Below are 21,193 nucleotides of genomic sequence, written 5' to 3' on the forward strand. Positions count from 1 at the left end.
TTGCAGACTACGCATGCTGACGCAGCTACCCACCTATATTTGTCTCTTTCATATACCAACAATCAAACCCATGTAACTGGCAGCAGCAACATTTGCTCCCAGTAATCAGTTTAATACTTGAATGTCATTAGTTTGCCCCTGACAAAGAGACAGTGCTTTTAGAATCCAAATGTGTTGATGACAGATGTTTCGGCTATGGAGAAAGAAGACCGTATTTGAAGTCAATTTGTAATAGACAGAAACAAAATTGTTTTCTGTTGGGGCCGTCTGCCAACATGGCTTCAAGTTCAATTATTAATGCTTTGTTTTAAAAGCCATTCTTACTGCAGTTGCATGCTAATGAAAATGGTTACTGAAGTATGATACAGACAGATCCCAGCATTGTAGAGCAGACCTGGCACGGCCTCTAGAAAAACCTACGACTATGTTATAAACCAGTACACAATGTAACCAAATAGCTCTTTGTGTATGAATACACATTTTGAGAGATGGGCAGGGCATCAGTATCTTGTTTCAGATTGTCTAATGCTGGCATAAATACAAAGCAAGGTACTACAGACATGAGTTTGTGGACCTAGTTTCTTTTACAGGCTGCAATATTTGGTTTTGTCCTACAGATGTACCATGAAGCCCACATTCTGTACTTGATTATTCCAAGCTGTTCCTGCATAATGTTAGTTCATTTTCAAGCAGCTGCATGTCTGCACTTGGCAGTGATCATCCCTTTAGTACATTGGTTCCCCTCTCTGGTCAGAGGGTTTTATTGAGAACTGCTCAAGCTCCAGCTTGATTTCCTAATCAAAGGCAAATTGATTTCTATTTTATTTTTTATAAATGTGCTTTTAGATATTTGAAGTTTGAATATGATTCATAATTGTTATCAACCCTGTACCGATTTCTCAGTTTTGGAACTGCCTTTCAGAAAAAGATAATTGTGGGAATGTATGATAGATTTTAATTCCCATCTTTGTCTGTTCATCATACATTGATCACATCATAAGAGCTTTAATGGTTAAGGAAGTTGAGTAGAGGTCTGAATAAATAAGTTGTTGGACCCAATATGGCTAAAGTCATATATTTTTTTAAACTCACGAATGAGTATAGGAACAAGGTGACCATATAAACAAGAGACAGATTAATTAAATTGATCTGTTATCACTGGAGATTTAGAACTCAGCTGGAATAAATCCCCGCTGACACAGTGGTCTGCCAGAACCAGGACCACTTTAGGGCACCCAAACCCTGTTTTTACCCTTCACAGCAAGTTTTAATAAAGATCAATGGGTTCTTTATAACCCTTCTCATCTTTTTCCAAACCTTAGGCACTGCAATCCGCCATTGCAATGAGGAAAAGGGCTGGCTTCCCCCAGAACTCTTCAATTGTACTACCATCACATTCTCAAAGCTGAAAACCTTGGTAGGTGTTTTCTACAGTTGAAGATATTTGTCAGATTGTGTTTTTTCATTGCCCTGCTGCACATTACTTTTGCTTCTGGTCTCATGCTATTGTAAATGCTAACTTTCAACTACAAAGGTGCCTTAAAAGTGCCTGTTAGGGGACAGAATGATTAGAATTGCTCTCAAAGATCATATCCTTCCATTCTGTTTCCACCTTGTGCTGCTCTAGGTTAAACTAGATTTGTACTTTGCACAATAAACAAGTACAAACTTAGTAAACTTTGGTACATGTGTGCAGACACCTGATTATAGCTCTGAACTTGTTTAAATAAAATCATACATTTTTTCTAGACTGTTTTTGAATTTTCATTTTAACAGAATGAGGAGTTGCATCAGAATGGCACAAAAATGGATGGTGAAAAGTCAAAGAATATTGCAAGGATGCTGCAGAATGCCACCAATAGTACAAGTAGTTTTTATGGAAATGATGTGAAGACTGCTTACCAGTTAATCGTGCAAGTCCTGCAATATGAAAGCAAACAGCATGGCTTTGATCTGGCAGCAACAAGAGACGCTGAATTCAATGAGGTAGGCATCTCCATTGTTTCTTCACATTCACTCAAGTCTTTGTGGCAGTTACCCCATGTGTTACATTCTTGCCTGTCGTAGGGTGGTTTGTACCTAGACTCACAGGAATAATGGTGACATCTGCTGGTTTGTCTCACGTTTGATACTGATATAATTATCTCTTCAAAATCGTTAACACAATGAATGGTTCCCATCCCTGGTGCTGGGGTCAGCCGAGTTCCCAGTCACAAGTCACAGGCTAGTTGATTTCAGTTTTCTATTTGCAGGCATATTTTTAAATGTGGATTTTGATCAAAATATAGAATGTGATTTGTAATTGGTATCAACTCTGTATCGATTCCTGAGTTTCCAATCTCCCCTCAGACACGTCTTACCTGATATGTAACCAACAGGATCTCTATGGAAGGAAAATGTTATGATGTCTGATATATTTACATTCCCATCTGTATCTGTTTATCATAAAGTGACAATCTATTAAAGCTACATAGAAAAAAGGGTGCGTGTGTTGAGGAACGACAGGTATTATGTTACGGTTGAATTCATAGATTATTGAAACTCAAGACTGAGCACAGAAAAAAGTAAACGAAAAGTCTCAACAAGCATGTAGCTTAAAGCATGTAGATTGAATAAAATTAATGAATCAGTATTGGAGATTCACAGCTGAACAAGTGCAAAGAGCAGGCACAAGGGTTCTCCATGCCTACGGTTGAGAAACTGTTCTATGCAGCATTAACTGAACTTTATTTCAGACTATATAGAGGAAATCTTACATTTTATGTTTCCACAAAGATTTTCTCTGGATATTCAGAATCATGACTATTTTTAATTTTGTTGGTTCAGGCTCACATATTCTTATGTAATTTTTGTCCTTCTGATTATTTTCTTAAAATGGATTAAGGTATGACCTGTTTTAAGGGTTATATTTTCCATATCTCTAGTAACCTACTCACACACTTCATCAAATACAGCTTATATAAGTATCTGAAACTCATCACTCTGGGACACTCCAACGTCTTTCACCTTTGCAGAGAACGACAGCTCCTACTCCTCTTGTTCTGTGTAGCACCTTTGCGAGGCAGAAACAGCAGTATTTCTATATCTAACAAAATAAGCTAAAAGCTCCCCAATATCACACATGCATTAACATGCGCACACTTTTCTATTTCTAGTAGCCAAAAAAAGAAACAGAAGCTAACAGCAGTTGTTTGAAAAAAGTTTTGTTTGGGCAAAATGTGTGATCTCAATCTGTGGATCCCAACTCTAGTCCTGGGGGTACCACTGTGTCTTCTGTTTTTTTGCTTCTGCTGAGTTCTTGAATCATTTCAGTATTTTTAAATGTGGCTTCAGCTCTTAAAACATTGAATAATATTTCTTATTGCTGTGTGTACGGATTTTTGAGTTTCCAGTCTCCCCTCATTCAGATGTGTTGCTGATAATGTTGCCAAATGCACTTTTTGAGAGGGAAAAAATGCTGTGGGAGTGTTTGATACATTGTCCTTTCCACTTGTGTCTGTATACCGTAAGTGGGTCAGCTATTAGCGCTGTTTAGTCATAAATAAGGGTAAGCAAATTAAGGAGAGGCTGCTTAAAGTTGTATATAAATAAAAAGTTGAAAACAATACGGTTAAAGTCAGGTATTTCTGAATCTCAAGACTGAGTGCAGAAAGAAATTAACCAAAAGCCTAAAGCAAGAAAGCAGACCAATTAAATTCATCAGCAGTCGAGGTTCGGAGCTCGACTGGAATGAAAATCTGCAGACACAGTGGTCTCTCACGACCAGGTTTGGGAATTGTCCTTTTATATATTACATTTTCCCAGCATCTTGTTCCACACTACCTTCAACATGTAAGTAAATGAAGTCAGATTTAATCGTCTCGCATAATTAGGTGAGCTGTTCATGAAACTACATGCCTAACAAGTTCACTGTAACAATTTTTGGAGTGAGATAAACTTCCCAAACCCCCGTGATTTCAGAGAGGGATTTATAGCTTTTTTTCTCTTAAATCTTTCATTAGTTGCTGCCTTACCGTTTGTTATAAGTCAGTATGATCTAGGTTGACAAATTAAGCAGAATGATGAAAACATGGAACCTTAAGTAATTTTTTTATGGATCCCATCTATTGTATTGAGAAGTATTGTATAATTACAGTGACCTATAAAATGTACTCAAGTTCTTAGTCAACATTTATACAGAATTTATACAAGTTAAACAATACTAACTATTGCATGGGTCACTCACTGCGGTGTGTATGAAGGCCTTTTCTGCTGAAATATTTTTCCCCAGCAGAAAGAAAAGCTTAAAGGATTATCTGTAAGTAATACAGCAGGCAGTGACTAATATACTTGTTCTGAGTGATACGGCCTGGATTAAAACTGCCTCCATGTTTTCCTGGCACTGACTCTGATGCTGTATTACACACAAGGTGCCGATGGCCCCTGTTCTTCCTGTATTAAAGGTGCCTCAGTAACGGCTCCAGAACCTGATGTTTGCGGGCAGAGTACCAGTGGCTCTGGCAGGCACTGCGTGGGTTTTTGCTCTGCCAGCATTGCTGAGACCTGTGCTGCTGATCATTTACCATGACTGCACCGGTCCATGAACTGATTTCAAGGCTGTGCCAGAAAGCACAGGTGTCAAGAAGAATTAGTCCATTGCTCTATGAAAACCAAAGCAGAGCTTTTGTCCATGTTCTGCTGAGATTTGCGTGTTTTTATTGTTGCAGAATATTATTAAAGCTGGCAGTGCCATCCTGGACCCTAGCAACAAAGTCCACTGGGAGCAGATCCAACGTACAGAGGGTGGCACCGCTCATCTCCTGAAACATTATGAGGAGTATGCCAGCACAGTGGCACAGAACATGAGGAAGACCTATCTCAAACCCTTCACCATAGTCACTCCAAACATGAGTAAGTTCAGGTCATTGTTTTACTGTACTGTATATGACTAAGGATATTTTTAGTGTAATTTAATATAGTTTTTACACAATTCACTTGCATTTGGTTTTAGTGTACAAAGAGATAAAATAGTGAGTAAGTATATTTCACACATTCTTTCTGGTAATTCTCCATTCAAAGTTATTGCTGTTGATTTCCTGGATAACTCGAGCCCGGACAGCGTTGTATTGCCTCACTTTGCGGAGATCCGTGAAGACTATCCTAAAGACCTGGAGTCCACCGTTCATTTTCCAGAGGCCATTTTCAGGCAACAAGAAAACCAAGGTGAACATTTATTTTTATGTTACTGAAATGCAATTTATCACAGCTAGCATCCTCGCAAAGGACATCTCCTCTCCATTTAAAGAGGAGTCCGCCGTACAGCTCACTGTTCTTGACTTACACTATCAGTATACCTTGACATATATTTTCTTCTGACCTAATCAATTCTAAAGTCAGTCATGTTAATCTAACTGCATAAATGTCAATATTCTATTATTTATATCTTCTAGTAAAGCCCACAAGTCAACCATCTAGCCAGAGTGATTTTGATGAAAATGACGATGCCGTTCCCCTAAAAAAGAAACGTCATACTGAAGGTGCTAGCCCACACACGGTTGCTGTGGTGATCATCTACAGATCTCTAGGACAACTTCTGCCTGAGCACTATGACCCTGACCGCAGAAGCCTGAGGTAATGTAGTTCTCGGCACTACCCCTAGAGTGGCTTACTCTAATTAGAAAATGAGACTTCTCATATTGTTCTTAACACTTCTTACTCATTTTTAAAAGAGATACCTTTGGTATGGTAATTTGATCGAATATCCAGGGAAAGGGCTATGGTTTTGCACATTTAATGTGTCATAACAATTTGACTGCAGATGTATACATTTATATAGATAAAGTAAATGGACTGAAACCCTGTGACATGGTGTACTTCTTGAAGGCTTTCAGAGCTTAAGTTGTATATTTCAACTGTTTCGGTTCAAAACCTTTGGAGACAGCATCTTGGCGATTTGCCAGATAAGCAGAATGTAAAGAAGTGCTCTTTGTCTGTGTTGGATTAGGCTTCCCAACCGGCCAGTCATTAACACCCCGATAGTCAGCACCACAGTGCACTGTGAGGGGGGCGCTCTTTCCATTCCACTGGAGATGCCAATCACCATGGACTATAACCTCCTGGAGACCGAGGAGAGGACCAAGCCTGTGTGTGTCTTCTGGAACCATTCCATTGCGTAAGTCTTTCATTTTTTTAATGTGCTGCACCTCTGCGGATTAATCTTGGGCACGTGAGGTGACTCGTCTCCAGGCCTGACAGGTTCAACAACTGAAGTATTTGTCATCTTAAATTTCAGTGGCAGACTGCGGGTGGAGATTCATACAGTGCTTCTTTTTTCCGATTTAAAGATGGTTGTTTTATAATATGTTGTAATCTGTATAATTTATGTTTGAGAATAGGCGTAACGTTAATTAATTATTTCATCATATAGTTCATATGTGGTGGTAGCTTAGCTTAATGGGTAAGATTGTGGATATGTACCTGACTGCAGGTTCACAACCCTGGCGCAGACACTGCTGTTGCAGCCTTGTGCGAGGACATTACCCCAATTGCTCCAGTCCACCCAGCCATATGAGTAGGGGCCAGCATTGCTGGGGGCAGTTCTAGTGATGGACCAGTGGTCCATCCAAAGAAGGAGTAACATGCACTTTAGTCTGCTTAACACTACTGAAAGCTGGAGCTCTGGCTCAATGAGCTGTTCTGTGTTCTGGAATGAATTATATTATCTTAAATGTGGCTTGAAGGTATTGCGCTATTTAGCACTATTTAGAGAATCGGATATAACTAGAAAATTCTTAGGAAGGACATTCCAGAAAGAAGTAACACATTTTGATTAAGGTACGCTTGCAGATAACATAATTACACTTTTTCAAAAATTGGTTTAAATTTGAAATGGTGGATTCACTAGTGGAATGGCTTTTCTTCAGGCTTTCTAGAAATATCAATTGTCATTTTTAAATTAAATTTTATTGAAAACAAAATTGCAAGAAGTGCATCAGATTGTAAATAATGCTAATAGTATTGTTCATATGAGAAAAATCATAGTCTGCAATATTCTTGACACATTAAAAAATGATTTTATCATTGAAGACTGAATAGGGTCATTAATCAAGATCATAATCTAGCATTCTAAAGTCAGTACAACCACAATAACTGGTTTTCAGTATTAGTTCATTTCTGCAAAAATGAACATCATTCCACTACAGAGATCATGTTATTTTTCTGGTAAAAGAGTGAACATTCAGGGGGTGACTTACTTCTTATTATTTAGGTAGTTCTGCTATCAGATTCGTGTCATCCATCTCATTTTAGGTGTTTGTTATGCACTGTACCAGATTATCTTTTCCTAGACATCAGATACGCACTGACCTCTATACTGTCCACTTCCTGATCTTAACTGATACCTAACCTTTTTTGCCAACCAACATGTAGGGTGATAGAGGAAAGGAGATCAATCCCCACTTCTTTCTGGGGAATGTGGTTTAAATAAGATCTTGTCTGAACCTACCACTCTCTTACACGTCTTTCATATTTAGGTGCATTAGTCCAGAATTGTAAAAAAAGCTAAAATTGACTACAAAATATTTAGGGTTGTTCATTGCTTCAGAATACAAAATAATTTTATTATCCCTGGTTTATTTCTGTCAGTAAGCTTGGAAAAACAAATGACTCCACTAAGAATTCCTGAATGGTGATTTTTTTCGTAGTGGTTTTTAAAATTAATTAAAAATATGTACAATTTCTCATACATTTATACAAGTCAGATATAATTCACTATGCAGTATTTAAGCCAAAAAAACTCCAATTAATTATCTGATCACAACTGCTTCGGTTAAGATGGAAATATTGAGCAAATGTTGATTAATCTTTTTTTGTTTCCATTGCTTTAATTTTAAATAAACTTGTATTCACTAGTTCTGAATTAGAACAATGATCATTATTAATGCTGCTGATACTTTAGAAAGGTAACAGTAAGGTCTTTTAATAGCTAGCAAATGAACAGCAAATAGGTTAGTTAAATGATAAATTATTAAATTATGCAGCCAGTGGTAGGAATTTACCTTACTTGTGGTCTCAGGCTTGTTCTTTTAAGTACTGCACATTGAAATTAATCAGCCACTTTGACAAGGTGTATCCTATCCCTGGCTGGCTGATACCATTCCTCTTTTGTATTTTTTCAGGATCGGTGGGACTGGGGGCTGGTCCTCAAAGGGCTGTGAGCTTGTTTCTAGGAACCAGTCTCATATCAGTTGCCAATGCAACCACATGACCAGCTTTGCAGTGCTCATGGACATCTCGAAACGAGAGGTACCATATACTTCCATAATAAAAGTACCTTTGTAATTCTGAAATTACATTGTTTATTCAACCTTATTTATTTATATGCCTATTGTTGTAATATCCTACTGATATTATCATGTTAATTCACTTCATGCTTAGTCACATTTTAAATGATCTTTCCTATTTTGCAGTACAGTCACTCAAGGAATTCTCCTCTGCACCTGCTGTAGCCTGTCTGGGACACAATCTTAAAACTGCATTTGCCATACATTCTTGGCACCTTTTCACGTTAACTGATATTAATTTTTAAAAAGCATAAATAATGATAACAGATCAGAGTATTAATGATGTTTCCTATTTCCGAGAAAAGATTTAATCTTTGCTTTTTAAATATTCCCCATATATTTGTTTTTTTTTTACAGTATGGGGAAGTACTGCCATTGAAGATTGTCAGTTACACTACTATCGCCATATCTCTTGTGGCTTTACTGGTGACATTCTTGCTACTGGTCATCATTAGGAAGCTGAGATCTAATCTTCACAACATCCATAAGAACCTAGTTGCGGCTCTTTTCTTCTCTGAGCTTGTCTTCCTCATAGGGATCAATCAAACGGACAATCCGGTAAGTCCCTGGCATAAAATGCACATATCAAGACCAAAAAAAAAGTCAGAATTTGCTTCTCCTCAGGGTGCTTTACAGTTAAGAAATAAATAACACATTGTACTTTTACTTGCAGTAGCTTTGTGTCTTTGTGCACATCATACAATAGTTTTAGAAGGGCAGGAAGTTACCAGTTCAAAAAGCAGTGGAATGTAGAAAACTAAGGGTGATAAAATCATATTATAAGAGCGATATTGGTTGGCCAATGAAGCTTCATTTTGTGCAACAAGAAAGTCTTGTGATCTTAAGAGTTTACTACACCTTTTTCATCCAGATGCATGCCCTTTGTTTTAATTATACATTTAACTGTAAAGAACACTTTGCCAATCCTCTTCAGAAATTTCATCTGCTTAAGAATCAACAGTGTTGTTCAGAGGAAACTAGAAAACCTATCCTTAGGCTTATCTGCTAAATCGCCTTGAAACCAGGCTTAAGAAATGGATTATTTATTGCATTACAATTGCTTGCTTTAGACTGTCTTCAGTAGAAGGTTTTTTTTTATTTCCTAATAAAAGGAAAATACCATATTGGCCGTACATCATACACCCTTAATCATGTACAGCTTTATTTGATTTTTTTTTTTATTTATTTTCCAATGATAATGTCACTGCATTGCTATTTGTTTAAAAGCAGCTTTAGTTACTTTGTGTAGAGAGTTTTTTTTTTCTAATGTGAATAAGCATTTCAGAAGAGGAGGGCTGATATGCTGTTTCTGTCAAATGAAAATACTGCACTTAATATTTTTGATTTGCCTATGGCTGGCCAAAGAGGACCTTAGTAGGGTTATGTTTTCAAAGAAGGAATTTCCAAAAAATAACCTTCAGAGATGAGAGCTTTGATAGCATTCAGCACTTTAAAAAGTCATCATGACAGATAACTACTTGACATGAAGGAGATATATCAACATTGAGATTGTATCTGTCAGTGCACTTTTCTTGTGTTTTCTCTACAGGAAATAGAAAAGAGAAGCTTAAAGTATTGCTAAAAAATCATTAACATTTTATGTTTACATAAGATTGTTTATATTAAAGTTAGAAAATAATTGTTGCTGAAAGAAGGCCAATAGACATGGTATGCACATTTTTAGGAGCAACCTGCTCATCTAAATTTCAGAGTGCTTTTAAAATGGAACCTCCAATGTATTGCCTGCTTTTTGTGTTCCTGGGGAACATATGAATGAACACAGCATTTAAAAAGAATCAGGATATACAATTGCAATACAAAGGCTTATTTGTGCATTTTTTTCCATCAGTTTTACATTCATTTCAATATACAGAGGTTTTTCAAAAGATTATAGAAGAACTGTTTTACAGATGAAACAATTGTTTCAACAAATTAAATGTGTGTCTATTTGTATAACCACTGGGAAATGTATAACAGAATCTGTTACAGTATATACACATGAATGCAGGGTTAGAAAATATTACAAAATTAAGTCCACAATTACCTATTGTGTATGACAGACAAGTCTGTTTTAGTCTGCTTTTTTTTACGAGGACAGTCTAAACGATTCATTTTCTGATTACCCAGAATTAAAAAAGAGTCAGTATCACAACTCACAAATATTTCAAGGGTGTCTGGCGCATGGCCTAGTCTCTATTAGTTTTAGTCAGGCAATAATGGACTTTTAGGGAGTGGCTCTAAATCCCTGTACATTATCAATTGTTCAGTTGATTAATGATATGACATTTTTTCGGTATTTGCTTTTTTAAAGTACACCATGGGGCTTTACAGATTTATCTGAAAACATGCACAAACTGGTGTTGCTATGTAGTAAGACTCGTAAGGCACCTGAAGGTAAATGTATGATATTTGGAAGAAACCACAAAGAAAATCAAGTTCTACAAAAGAACCCAGATTATAATTGGGGAAGTCACCTTCTCTAGTTTCTTCATTGAAATTTCAGTGGGCAAATGAATATTCAGTTTTGAAAGATACAAAGATTTATGGTCACCTTGCAGTTTTTCTATAGATATGACTTAAGTATAGGGATTTTCCCAGTTGTATTTTTTTTTAATTTCTGTATCAAATTATGTGAAAATAATGGTGTATCTCCACATTTATAGGTGTGGTGCTTATTGTTTCTGTAGTGAGTAGGTATAGATGTGTGTCCTGAAAAACTGTCTCTGCTTGTTCCAGTTTGTCTGCACTGTGATCGCCATCCTACTGCACTATTTCTATATGTGTACTTTTGCGTGGATGTTTGTGGAAGGACTTCACATCTATCGCATGCTTACTGAAGTGAGAAACATAAACCATGGACACATGAGGTTCTACTATGCCATTGGCTGGGGGATACCAGCCATCATCACAGGTAAGCAATACACAATCACAGGCAAAATCCTGGTTTTTGAAACTGAGGTGACATCGTCGGGAGATATACAGTATAATCAAAGTGAAATGTTGTAAACATATCTAAAGCAAAAAGTCATCTTTTCTAGGACGATTCAGTGTGTTGATTTTCATAACCTAGTGTGGCACTAGTTGTTGGTATAAAATGTCTGGCACATGCCCAAACTTGAGATTTGAGATTATGATGAAATTTCTTAACATAAACTTTTTTTCTTTCATAAGCAAGGCACTGCTATTTGTCTTTGTTTTAACAGGTCTTGCTGTAGGCCTGGACCCACAAGGTTATGGTAATCCTGACTTCTGCTGGCTGTCTGTTCATGATACCCTAATATGGAGTTTTGCAGGACCCATTTCCATTGTAGTGCTTGTGAGTGTCTTGGATATTTAATGTTTTTATCCCTTTGTTTCAAACAAGATTTAAAAGAAATTAAATACATGTTCTTTTTTGTATAAAGGAATGAAATCTGAACATGTTTGTGTGTTTGTCTTCATTCACAGGTCAACATTGTGATCTTTATATTAGCTGCAAAGGCCTCTTGTGGAAGAAAGCACCGAACATTTGAGAAGACGGGAGTCATGTGAGTACAATAGCATGCATCAACAGGACACTCACTTGAAGGCAAATGTGGTTTTAGTAATTTACTACTCTATTGAAGTCAAGTTTGGTTCACATTGTACATAATATTAATTTATAATGTAAAATCATTACATTTTCTTGGGAAATTACAGTACAGGCTAGCTACAGCATGTGTGATGTGGCAATTGAGTTAGCTTAGTCATGGTTTGTCTTTGGAAACTTCTGTCTTTGATAGTTGCTTTTCATTCAAGGCTGTGCTAAGGTAAGGTAAAGATACCTATACAACAACATAACACAACATAAAAACTTGAAAAGTAAATAATTAGCTTAGCAGAGCATTCAGAGCTCAGAAGGAATAAAGATTACAAAGATGCTCCCCCATACGTTTATAGGTAATACCTTGAACACTTCAGATGCAGCAGTAATAACATTAAACAACTGGAAACTTTTGTTAATGAAACTGTAGGAAACTTTAAAAAAATTCTTAATGTGATTGTAATTGGATTAATTATTTATGGACAAATGTGGCCTTCTCACTTATTTCCTTTCTTATGTACTTAATTGTATTATTATCAACATTAGGAGTGAGGTTATTACTGATCTGCTGATATAACCTCTGAGAACTATACGTGAAAACTCAGTTTAATGTAGAGGATGGTTTCAGGTGAAATCAGGTGAAGTGCAATCTGCACTTCAGATTTCAGAACTGGCAAAGCCTGCTGTAAATGCATTTATGTAATTATTTAGCTTTTCTTGAATTCTTATTTTTCACACATTTGAAGCACATCTCCTAAGGATACATTTATAAACAATTCTGGTCTTGTGTGAAACGTTTAAGATTTTAAATGTTTACTTAATGTGGGAATGATTTGTTTGTTCTATTATAGCTCTGCTCTGCGCACTGCTTTTGTCCTCCTTCTGCTGATCAGTGCCACCTGGCTGCTAGGCCTGATGGCAGTCAACAGTCATGTCATGACCTTCCATTACCTGTTTGCCATCTTCAGCTGTCTCCAGGTGCTGTAAATACAGTCCTTCTCTGAAATTCTAAACTATAAAGATCTGCCTTAAAAGCTATGGATTCAATAAAATATTGATGAGTTCACTTCATTTTTTACTCTGTGACCTATTTCACAGAATTTGAATTAGTGTTAAAGAAGTGTTTTTATAAGTCAAAAAATAAGGAATCATCATTAGCAAATAAAATCAAGGAATGCAGGAAGACATTTTATTTCTCAGAACTGACATAGACAGTCAGTGAAATAGGCTTTCGTTGTCATTTTTTTAACTTTCTAGCTTAGCTTCATTACACCTGCAGTGGACACCGTTAGCTTTACAGCATTGCTGAAAATTCAGGTCACCTTCCCAACTAATCTGTACAAGAATACATTTAAAAAGGGTACAGTCTTATACTAACAATCTTCATCTCCATTGCAGGGTATATTCATTTTCTTCTTCCACTGCATATTTAATAAAGAAGTGAGAAAAAATTTAAAGAACGTTTTCACTGCAAAGAAATCATTACCTGATGAATCAAGTACAACACGAGCCTCTCTATTAACGGTAAGTTACCGATACTTTTTCATTTGGATGGAAAGCAAATTGTACTACACATACTGTACATGTGCTGTGTTTATGTTAAGCAGCAAGGCTAAAAATTACACAATGTTTTTGCTTTTGGTGTTTCAACGTAGGTATGCCTGTTTCATATTGATGGCTTGTTCTTTTTAGCGATCTCTGAACTGTAACAACACGTACACGGAAGAGCCAAACTTGTACCGAACGCCCATTGGAGAGTCCACTGTGTCACTCGAGAGCACTGTCAGGTCAGCCAAGAGCCACAGTAGCTATCTTGCTTATATGCTCAGGTAATCAGGTGATGGGTGCATGGCGCTCTGACCTTTTCATTTTCCAATTCACTGCTAACATAACTAACTGCACGGCCGGTTACAGAACCATTCCTGTTGCAAACCTATCTCTGCAGTCTACTTTGCCCTATACATTTCATTGCAATGTTTCCTGTTAGATGCTTTGGACACCTTTGAACATTCACTTTCTAAAGTAAGCCAGTGACATTGTACTTCTCAAAGAGTTGCCAGGAAAAGTGGTTCTGCACCACTGTGTGATGAATTGATAGACTTCTCACATTATTAACCCTTTAGTTAGCGATGTAGAGTTTGCTGTTTACATTGAATAAGTAAACAGGCTTGAGTCTTATTAAATGTAAGCTAATTTTACTGTGGCTTAAGATCTCATGCCACAACAAACTAGAATGTCTTTGTGTTAAGGTTTGGGGTTTCTTTTTCTTTGGAAAACACCTGTTACAATTAACATTTTTACATGAAGCAATATATACAGAAGCACAAGCCCTTTGTTTAGCCAGAATATACATTTACCTCTGGCTAACTGGCTCTCTTCCAGTTCGAGCTAATCTATTTTTATCAGGCCAGTCGATGGAATGCTTTTCAATGCCTGAAGCAAATTTCTTCATCTAAAGGAGTCTGCTATATAATATCCATTCCGATAGCACAAAGTTCCTGCTGTATCCCAAAAGGGAATATTCTGCTGTGATTTACCATCATGAGCATGTTGTTGCCAGTTTTGCCTAATGCTGAATTCTCAGCTGTTAGACAGGCAAGAGACACTGCATTTTAAATGTGAACAATATTGAAATGAAAGGGTTTTTTTTCTGCTGTAAAATGTTCTGTCTTCTTCTCATTATATATGTTGTATAATCAAAGGATATATTCTCTGTAGTTTTAATATCTGTTCTTGAACTTTTTTGGTATTAGGGATGACTCTGGGCAAAAGCCAAGTGTATCTTCTAGTACAGCAAGAGTGGGTCTCCCTGAAGGAGATTCATCTATATTCCACCGCAGTAAAACCAAGCATGAAGGTATGGCTGAATTTCTGTATTTAAAGAGTTACACATCTCCTGGATTTAGTCTTATCCTGCCTGTTTCTCCTAGTATTCAAGTAGAACATCATTCTCTTTTTTTTCAAACTTTCATTTATGCATTCTAGAGCTGTGCACTCTCTAATATACAGTAGTTTGGGTTATGTGAATTCTTGAATTCCCACAGATGACAGCTAAAACCCACTATAATTTGAAAGTGCTGTTCCCTTGCTTTGTTAATGTGAAAACTATAAAGCAAATTAATGGCAAGTAGTGTTGATATATAAATCATGAATTTCTTTCTTTTACTCGTTTACAGTGGTGTTCAAAGAAATGGTTGAACCACTGGGATAGGTAGAATTTCGGACAACTTTTACTTTAATGTAAACAGATCTGATGAAGACTCAAATTAGTTGTAAAATACATCTGTTTCAGAAGGGAAAGAAATTTTAACCTCCTGGTGTTGTGCAATGTTCCTGATTCCACAGAGATGGACCAGAGCTTAAATGTAAATTATTACATTGGTATAGTCAGTCTTATATGAAGAATATATCAATATTCCTTATGTCCTGAAAGCTTAAATGTAGAGAAAAAATCATTTTTCACTTTTAAATACACATTAATATTCATCTTAATTAGCATTTTATCACAGAATTTACTAAATTGTGGAAATGGACATTACAATGATTTCATTTCTTCTTCATAGTCCAACAAGTGACCTCATTCGTTTACATATTTTTGTATTTTATGTGCATCACTTTTACTTATAATTAGAATAGATGTTGGTTATATTTTCATGGAATTCTACTATAGCTACAGCTGTTCAGTAAATTTTATTTGTTAATTTCAGGAATTTATTATCCTATAAAAGCTGTTTCGTACAAAAATACCAGCCTCCAATAAAATTGTTAAAAGTTAACGATTCTTTTTTTTAATCTCAGAGATGAAATAAGGATTTTGTAGAACTATTCTTAGGTAAAACAAAAATCATTACATTCATCAATTTATTCTGACTCTTAACCTGTACATTCTTCTCTTTCCTATCCTGTGGGCTTCACAGAAGCTCAATTAGATCCACTGCTACTGTTCAAAATGTCTGTGTAGCCAAGGGTGAGATTTGATTTGTTTTGGTATTCCTCAGATTCTGATTCAGACAGCGAGCTCTCGGTGGATGAGCACAGCAGCTCTTACGCGTCCTCCCACTCCTCAGACAGTGAAGATGACGAGGTGGACGTGAAGCCGAGGTGGAATCCAAACACACCGAAAAATAATGAGAGGCAGCCTCTGCACAGCACCCCTAAAGGTAAGAGAGCAGAGGTGAGGCTGCAGAAGGAGTAGAGTAGTAACACAGCAGCTTCTAAATTGCCTTTTTCACAAAACATTTCACTCCTGTGTGCTTCTGAATGGTTCAAAGAAATGTTTAAATCATGAGAAAAATCACATAGTGTGGTCAGTTTCTTTTCCTCCACTATAATATTGAATTAATTTCTTTGGGAATTCAGAAAACAATGAATACACAGTTAATTGTTAAGTCAGAATCTGCTCAAAGGTGGTTGAGTCACTGTCTTCAATTGTTAAATCATCACTGCTCACAAATCACATTGTGTGCTGCATGTCCTATTTCTGTTTAGTGTGGATAAATAATTGTTCATTGTTATGGCAACTAATCTTAGATATGAGTTAATAATACAAGATATTGCCGAATCAATATTTTTAAATGGGAAAATAGCTTTTGAAGTTTTTTTTTTACCAAAATACTGTAATACATCACTTATTGCAATACCAATACCAACTGCATGTATTGTATGTGATCCTGTTCAGGTTTTTGTGTTATTCTTCATATTATTATGAGAGCTGAAATCTTGCAACACTTAACTGTATAATTTGTCAATTTGTTAATTTTAAAAAAATATACATCCTTAAAGAAGAAGCCTGATCAGTAATACTTTTAACAGTAATGATCACTCATGCCATTCCTTATGTGATTTTGTAGATGCTGTTCCCAATCATGTAAAACCTTACTGGCCCACAGAGTGTACTACAGCCAGTGACAGTGAGGACCCAGGGGCCACAGAAAAGCTCAGGGTGGAGACCAAAGTGAATGTGGAGCTACACCAGGAAAACAAACTGAACCACACTGGGGAGGTGCCACAAGAGAAAGAACCACTGAAAGAGAGTGTACCAGCAAGCCAGCCAAACTCCAATCACCAACCCGAGCAGAGAAAAGGCAAGCCAACCCTGCTCATGAAAGATTCCTACGATTCAAATTCAAATTCAGCATTCAATAAGTGCAGAAAATGTTTAAGATGTATAAAATACATAATCTATTTTTGTTCTTGATATCACTCTCTGGATGGCTTTTAAGAAAGTTATAACCAGTGTTTTCACATAGACAGATACCAGACCAGAGTTGAAATAAGATTTCTCCTACAATGTTTTTAAGCTCACATTATAAAAAAAATTATAAGGTGTTCAGATTCATTGCCAGTACATAAGAACGATAATAATAATTATCGTTACCCTGCTGCTTTGTATGTTTTAAATAGTACTGTGCCAGAATTGCCATTGATTTATTCTTCTTGTTTTCCTTTGAAACTGCAGGAATTCTGAAAAACAAAATCACTTACCCACCACCTCTGTCAGACAAGAACATGAAAAACCGTCTTCGAGAAAAGCTATCTGATTACAATCCACCGACAATTTCATCGCGGACCTCGTCCATAGGGTCGAGTGAAGGCATCCGTCCAGCCGCTGGCAGTAATGTCCTTGTGAAGCAGCCAGCCAGGCAGCAGTTGAGAGAGCAGCAGAATGGAGTGGCCATGAATGTCCGAGCAGGCACAATAAACCGAGACACGTCGGACTCGGAGTGAGTACATGATAGCACTGGCCCTCACATCAAATATTGTGCTGCTGTGAAAACACACAACTTACATATGGCTAACTCTGAAATAATGCAATACAGGTTGCATTAGTTAGGTGTCAATAATTTTACTAATTTACATATTCAGATAAATCTGCATGCTTAGTAAGACCATATATTACCTGCATGAGTGAGAAAATACATATATTAATGTGCATGATTATTTCTGGCCTTCATATTTGTCTGCATGTTTCTCACTTCAAGGGTTGACAATTATTTGGCTGAATGCATTTGTTGATGGTGTAGGATTAAGCTGTATCGATATTCCAGTTATACTTTGACACGTTCTTGGTTCTTTTAAATTTTACTGTGATAATGATTTCTCCTAGTTTGAGAGTACACTTTTTTATGAGTACACTTAATTGTTGGAAAATTAGCCTTTGAGAACACAGTCCTTAACTATGCAATAATTGCCTTTTGTAAACTTGATTACCTGTCAGCCTTTTTTGTCCAGCTGAAAGCTCACATAGCTTTAATCAGATGTTTAATTAGTAAGCAACACCTGTTTTTTAAAAGTTAATGTGATGAACTTTTAAAAAACAAACATTTTGTAGATTTGTCATTTTTCGTTTCAAAGAACAGTTCTGCGATTTTCCTGTAGTGATTCTCAGAGCAATTTAGAGTTACATCATCCCTGTTTGTTTTGATGAAAAGCAAAGCGGGTTTTGAATAGAATGCACATTGTGCCATTTGGCAAGAAATAAACTGAAACCCATCATATGAAATTACAGAGCTTCTCCTTCAGCCCATTGTGCAAGCCGTCTGAAGTGTAAATGGAGAAATGAGTAGCTCAGGTTAAAAAATCTGCAGGAATTAAAAAAAAGGGGAAAATGCGGAAACTTTGTGTACTCGCTGAAAAGATTGCATGCTCCATTCAGAGTTCTAAGATATTCTCTCTAGTTTAACAGAACGTGTCTAAACACATTGCATGACATTTTACTAAACGATTGCATTTGTTCAGTCAAGTCAGACATTGCCTGCCTGCCTGCCACTGCATCCCCCCCTAATCCTGCATGTCTACTTTTCCTCTTTTCTCTCCTGCCCAGAGGAAGTAATGAAACTTCAATCTGATTCACCAGGAACCCTAAGGGGGTATTACACTCATGAGGGACTCCACATTCTCGGCTCAAGTAAAGCCTCTTCCTGTGAACAAGACACTTTGTTGCATCAGCTCCTATGGAGAAGAATATTACTGCAGACTTTTACCTGCTAGAAAAGGGAATGTAATGTGACTGCACCAGCAGGAGGTTTTATCATGGTGTATTTGTGAACAGTGCCAAACAATAAGCGGAAGTGAAAAGCCACTATGCAACAAGGTGGATCGAGGCAATTGAAGCAATCACTTAATAAACAACATCGGTAGCCAATGTGCTGCCCCATGCTGCTGGCACTCGGCGATACTACTTTACTATTGTTTATCCGAGGAGCTGACTGTGGTAAACAAATCTGTGATGGGAAGCAGAAACATTAACAACGCTGAAGCATTACTGAAAGAACCTCAGCAAAGTCTGCTAACGATGACTGAGGGTTTCTGTGACACTCTGCAGCCTTGCCCCAGTGAACTGCAAACCACACCAATGTGTCATGTTGTCTCTGGCTTTGGGAGAGAGAAACAGTCTTAAATGAATGCATTTTATGTAAAAAAAAATTGTAGATATGTTTTTTTATCCTGTCTTTTTATCATATCCGTTTCTTAGGAGAAAAAGAAAAGCTAGCGTCTATACTGTACTTCGCATTTTAATATGTGTTGCTACAGGAGCTTCTGTACTTAAATGAATCTCCTACTGTTGGTTGCACAATTGTACTTGAAGTTGCTGTGCTGTATGATTTACAGTCATTAAATTGTTTTAATGAGGAGAGGAAGTATTTGGAGTTTTGCACCCTCATCAGACAATGAAATCAGAGAGGGTTTTTTTTTCTCTGAATTCTGTGGGCAGAAGATTGTGAAATTTTTAAGGGATTTACACACGTTCTCAGTGATGGACAATGTGAGATATGGAAAGCGAGTAGCTCCACTGAAGTTATTTTGAAGGATGGTGGTATATGTAATTGCAAAGTCTGGAACTGAATACTCACATATAAGCCAAATATTCATCTGTTGCCTTAAGGTACTTTAAAAACAGCTGACAACTAGATAAAAGCAATAGTGATGGGTGTAGATGGACCATTCTATGTAATAAAAAGTTTTTGTCAAGTTTTTGTACAGCTGTAGGTGTTTAAAGTGGAGGTGTTCTGAATTCGCTGGTTCAGTGCTCCATAGAAGAAAATACGCCCTCGTTGCCAAGGTGGAATCTGAGGCCATTTTGTGAAGTGTGGCTGTTCATTACCCTCAGGCTGTTTGCAAAGCACTCATTAAGGAATACAAAAATGCCTTACCTGTTATGATGACTCGTTAAATACATTGCACAGCTTTTTGGAAGTGATTCAATTGATCTATCATCAGATATCATCCATTTAAATTTAAATGAGGTGCTATGTGGTTTCAAAATATGGCAGCTATATCCCAAAAGCTTAAGAGCAATACAATATCAGAAGTTTAGGCACATGTGAATGTTTCATTTTTGTCTTAAATACATTCACATCTTGTTCTTCTTTAATATTCATAACTCCCCAGAAAGTAGTTTTTGTAAGTGGAAATGCACACCAAATTGTCATTATCACAACAAGATTGTGGTTTATACAAAAGTTTGCTGTTTTTATCTTTCACAGTAGCACACTCATTGTGGTAATATGATAACAGTATTCTGTGTAATTCTGTTCCGTATGTTTTACAAAACTGCAGTCTTCATATTGTAAAAAAAAAAGATGTTGGGTCTTTACCACTAAAAAGGAAATTTATCAACATTGATATCTGAAATGTACAGTCAATGGGATGTTTCATTCTTTTCTCCTAATCAGTTGTGTGTAGCCACAACTACATTTGTAAGAAATTTTTTATCTGAAAAACAAGGTTTCTTACCCAGCCTCCATGAAAATACATTTTTTGTGGCCCAGTTTAATTGAATTAAATGCCACAGAAGACAATGCCTGAACTGCATGAAAGAATGTGTTTCAAAACCACAGATCTGAATGTAGTCTAACACCTTCAGTTGTCACTTTATGTTCAGTTCAGTCTGCAGCCCTCCAGTAAATATTACACACTTGCAGCAATTCTCGTGTACATTTTGACCCAGTGTATGTATATTTTTTCTTGATTTTTATTCATTAGTTTTTTAACTATTTTTAATTTTTATGATAGACACTGGAATTTTTGTAACATATGTATATTTATTGTTTTACAAAACACTGGAAAACAATGTAAGATTGTAAAATAAAGTTTTGAATTTTTAAGCTTTTTGTATTTTTATGTACAGAAATGACATCACCACAGGATTGTGTTCACACTGTTGTCATTAAGCAGCAACTCTATGTATTTTTTTTGTTTCAATCCAATCCAAAAAAGAAAACAACCAGAAGCTGCTTCTGTCTGTATTTCAGGTTCTGACTCCCACACTGAAACATTATATAACTCTCACAAGAATTGCCCTTATCCC

At 36.6% G+C, this 21,193-nt stretch overlaps 1 protein-coding gene across 4 annotated transcripts in view; it reads left to right on the plus strand.

The window, feature by feature from the left end:
* The window catches only part of celsr1a (cadherin EGF LAG seven-pass G-type receptor 1a), a 106,817-nt gene extending 85,827 nt beyond the window's left edge, over nucleotides 1–20,990 (plus strand). For 2 of the 4 annotated variants that reach the window (XM_088924271.1, XM_088924272.1), the window contains 19 exons: nucleotides 1,323–1,417; nucleotides 1,777–1,986; nucleotides 4,707–4,890; nucleotides 5,059–5,202; nucleotides 5,430–5,610; nucleotides 5,984–6,151; nucleotides 8,157–8,283; nucleotides 8,679–8,879; nucleotides 11,058–11,232; nucleotides 11,525–11,637; nucleotides 11,769–11,848; nucleotides 12,735–12,861; nucleotides 13,282–13,407; nucleotides 13,576–13,712; nucleotides 14,637–14,740; nucleotides 15,882–16,043; nucleotides 16,734–16,967; nucleotides 17,342–17,606; nucleotides 18,707–20,990. In XM_088924271.1, the coding sequence (XP_088780397.1) occupies nucleotides 1,323–1,417; nucleotides 1,777–1,986; nucleotides 4,707–4,890; nucleotides 5,059–5,202; nucleotides 5,430–5,610; nucleotides 5,984–6,151; nucleotides 8,157–8,283; nucleotides 8,679–8,879; nucleotides 11,058–11,232; nucleotides 11,525–11,637; nucleotides 11,769–11,848; nucleotides 12,735–12,861; nucleotides 13,282–13,407; nucleotides 13,576–13,712; nucleotides 14,637–14,740; nucleotides 15,882–16,043; nucleotides 16,734–16,967; nucleotides 17,342–17,606; nucleotides 18,707–18,731 (2,858 nt within the window). In that variant the 3' untranslated portion in view covers nucleotides 18,732–20,990. The remainder of the gene's footprint in view (nucleotides 1–1,322; nucleotides 1,418–1,776; nucleotides 1,987–4,706; nucleotides 4,891–5,058; nucleotides 5,203–5,429; nucleotides 5,611–5,983; nucleotides 6,152–8,156; nucleotides 8,284–8,678; nucleotides 8,880–11,057; nucleotides 11,233–11,524; nucleotides 11,638–11,768; nucleotides 11,849–12,734; nucleotides 12,862–13,281; nucleotides 13,408–13,575; nucleotides 13,713–14,636; nucleotides 14,741–15,881; nucleotides 16,044–16,733; nucleotides 16,968–17,341; nucleotides 17,607–18,706) is intronic. The other 2 variants (XM_088924268.1, XM_088924270.1) reach the window with 2 other exon arrangements.
* Nucleotides 20,991–21,193: the final 203 nt, after the last annotated feature.

Source organism: Atractosteus spatula, chromosome 8, assembly GCF_055471065.1.
Source record: "Atractosteus spatula isolate fAtrSpa1 chromosome 8, fAtrSpa1.hap1, whole genome shotgun sequence".
Taxonomy (NCBI): Eukaryota; Metazoa; Chordata; class Actinopteri; order Semionotiformes; family Lepisosteidae; genus Atractosteus; species Atractosteus spatula.